This window comes from Notothenia coriiceps, unplaced genomic scaffold, assembly GCF_000735185.1.
Source record: "Notothenia coriiceps isolate Sejong01 unplaced genomic scaffold, NC01 NC01_scaffold00034361, whole genome shotgun sequence".
NCBI classification, from domain to species: domain Eukaryota; kingdom Metazoa; phylum Chordata; class Actinopteri; order Perciformes; family Nototheniidae; genus Notothenia; species Notothenia coriiceps.
Window position 1 is genome coordinate 1,004 of NW_011367062.1, and position 3,132 is coordinate 4,135.

The window sequence follows — 3,132 nt, forward strand, 5'->3', positions numbered from 1 at the left end:
TGCCCGGCTACCGCTGGTATAAAAACATTTTGGCGAATGGTTAGGTGGCGTGATAGTCTGTAGTGAAGGAGCGCGCTCCTGCTCACGGGAGCCTGCTCGTGCTGCGCTCCGCAGCAAACAGCCGTTTGCTTTTCACCCAACAACGACAACCAACTCACAAAACGCTATGTTCTAGCGTTAATAAATGAAACAATTTAACTAAATTGCTAGTCAAAATACCAATACCACCGGCCAATTTTTTTAAAACAATATTTTTAGTGGCCCGAGCGGGCAAGTGGAAAGTACGTTATGCTGGCCCGGGTTGTCTAAATAGTGCTTCCGGGCCAGCGGGCCATTTATAATGTCGAGCCCTGAAACGGCAATTTTATCGAGGTCAGAAAAGTTATCGAGTTCATTTTTATTTATCGCATGATAAGTCAATTAATTGCTTATCGCGACAGGCCTAGTTCCATCCTCAAAAACGAATACTTCTGCAGTCTAGCTGCAGCTTCTAGCAACGGTCTTCTGTTAAAAAAAGGACACTGAATGTCCTGAATGTGGCAGGAGAGGAGACGGTGATCGCGGAAGCTTTCTTCCTGCCTTCACAAACTTGAAGGCAAACTTGGTTCTGGACTGATTCAGAGCGGGTCATTCTGCTGTTGGTTCTGGACTGGTGTTGGTGGATAAAGCAGACTGCTCCGTGTGTGGTGTCGCTGAGCCGCTGTCACGTCTGTTCCCTGATCTCTGCGTCACAGACCGATTTGATATTCATGTGAAAAAAACCTGCCATTGTCCAGCCACGGCCGGAAAATCTGGAAGCGACGTTACTACGCTATAATCGATTATGTTCTATCGATGCAGAATCATCCACGTCCGCATCGCGATGCATCATAGAAATGACACCCCTAATAGTTACACAGCGACAATTTGGAAATGGATCAGAAACACCGGAATTTCCGTTTTGAATTGTGTGAAATGTGTTGAAAGTACTCACACGGACTTGTTCTCATACATTGTGTTGTCTCCCACAGACCCTGGTCAAACAGCTGGACACCATCCTCTGCACCTTGAATGACATTTTGAATGAGAGGTAAGATGGAGCTCTGGACTGGTGCTGTTATGCTATTAGAATGTCTCCCTTTTCATTGTAAGAGTGACTCCTCCCTGCTTGCCCCTAATGTGATTCTGTCTCTAACTGACTCCCCCCCGGTGTTGTTGTGTAGCAGTAAGCTGCTGTGGGAGCTGCGTCAGGACGCCGCAGCCTGCCTGGGTCTGCTCTGCACCGTGCTGAGCTACGAGGCCGAGCGCATCTTCAAGTGGCTCTTCATCAAGTTCACCACGGGCAGCCGGGACGAGGTGAAGCTGCTGTACCTGGTGGCAGCGCAGCGCGCCCTGGAGGCCGCCGGGGAGAGGAAGGCCTTCTCTCACGTCATGCAGGTAACCCCACAGGCTCTGAGACGGGCTCTGTTCCCATATCATTCTCTGATCTGCAGAAGGTGCTGATGGGAGTGTTTTGTGTGTTCCAGCTGGTGATGAGCAACCTGCAGTCCATCCTGGAGAACGTGGACACTCCGGAGCTGCTCTGTCACAGCGTGAAGTGTATCCTGCAGGTGGCGCGCTGCTACCCGCATGTCTTCAGCACCAATTTCAGAGTGAGTGCTTCACCAAGGAGCGTATGTTGCTCCACGTAGATATCAGGGCAGGAGAAAGTCTTATTGCAGACCTAAAAAACACCCGTTTCCCCTACACCATGGACAATCCAACATTTTTTTATCTTGTTTGAATGTATGCCTTAGAATGTTTGGCTTATTCGAAGCCAAAGCAGTAGTACATACAAAGGTTTGGTTTATTGAAAGCTAATGTACTTTCATGTTTTTGCCTTTTTGATTTTGTATCTGTTTGATTGCACTTATTGTAAATCTTTTTGTATAAAAGTGTCAGCTACGCAAACAGGGTTAACTAAGGTTTTTTCTGTTTTTCCACAGGACACAGTGGACATCTTGGTGGGATGGCACATTGATCACACACAGAAACACTCACTCACTCAGCAGGTTTCAGGTCAGTGGGGTTTTATCATTTGCACTAAACTTGTTTTGGTGTTCAAACTTTGATAAGTTCTCATGGGATAAGTTGGATTGACATTTTGTTTTTACTGCATACCTCTTCTCTGCAATGAAATGTGGTCAACCTGTTTATTTCTGTCTACCGGCCTGTTGCTTGAATTGACTGAATAGTGGATTTTAACGGCTTGTCTACAGGGAAGGCATGTGAGCTCTGTTTTAACCTGTTAAGCCCCAATGGCTTTTTTTTCACGAAACTGTGTCTCAGGGCTTCTTAAAATGTAATAAACCATGAATGTGTCATACTCACTTAACGGGAAGAAACTAAGCTAACTGACAATATGAACCATTTTTACCGAAACAAAACAAGTCTCACAAGAAGCGTCTAAATGAGCCCTGAGCGAAAACATTCTAACGCACTTAGCACAGAACTCTAGGTATAAATCGATCTATATACTTATCGGATCTGCACAAACAAGCTTAGCTAGCAAGCTGTGATTCCACAGATTCTAGAAATATAAGTGTCATCACTGAGCGATCAGAACTTGCGACAGGGGAAGCAAATACAGACATCACACGACGTAGCTTTAGGTAGCAAAACGCGGAGATATGCTCACCTTTTGCTGTTATTCTGATCAAAAGTCGTGTCCAATGGCATTAAAACAAGAAAAACACGGCTGAAGGTTAATCCATAGGTTAATACAATGTGTCTGTCACAAAATTATTGATAATCCATCATTCAATTTTTATGTCAAAAATTGAGTTTTCATATTAGCTGCTAATGATAGCTACCAGAGTGTATGACAGCTTCCTGTTTTGGGTATTCTGGCTACGCGTCACTCTCACTCCTTATTTGGTAACGTGTGTGAGTATGTGGAACTTCCCCTCAATTCAATTGGCTCTAACGGTTAAAAAGAGATGTCAATCATCAAAATCGACCGAGGGGGGCCAGAGATAGATCAAATGACCCCAGAAGTGGGTTTTTTGTTGTTGCTAAATCTCTCTAAAAAGGTCAAATGTCACTTGTTTTGCATCAATCTTGATACAGGGTACTTATTAGGCGTTATAGTTTGGATTCCTAAAGCTTTTTCTC

At 44.7% G+C, this 3,132-nt stretch overlaps 1 protein-coding gene across 1 annotated transcript; it reads left to right on the top strand.

Annotated features, from left to right (window-relative positions):
- Positions 1-1,010: 1,010 nt before the first annotated feature.
- Positions 1,011-2,090, top strand: LOC104962098 (serine/threonine-protein kinase SMG1-like; the record flags this gene model as incomplete). The annotated part of the gene is made up of 4 exons (XM_010790493.1): positions 1,011-1,069; positions 1,203-1,416; positions 1,506-1,631; positions 1,965-2,090. Coding segments are annotated over 4 exons (525 nt in total), but the record flags the coding sequence as incomplete, so codon positions are not given.
- Positions 2,091-3,132: the final 1,042 nt, after the last annotated feature.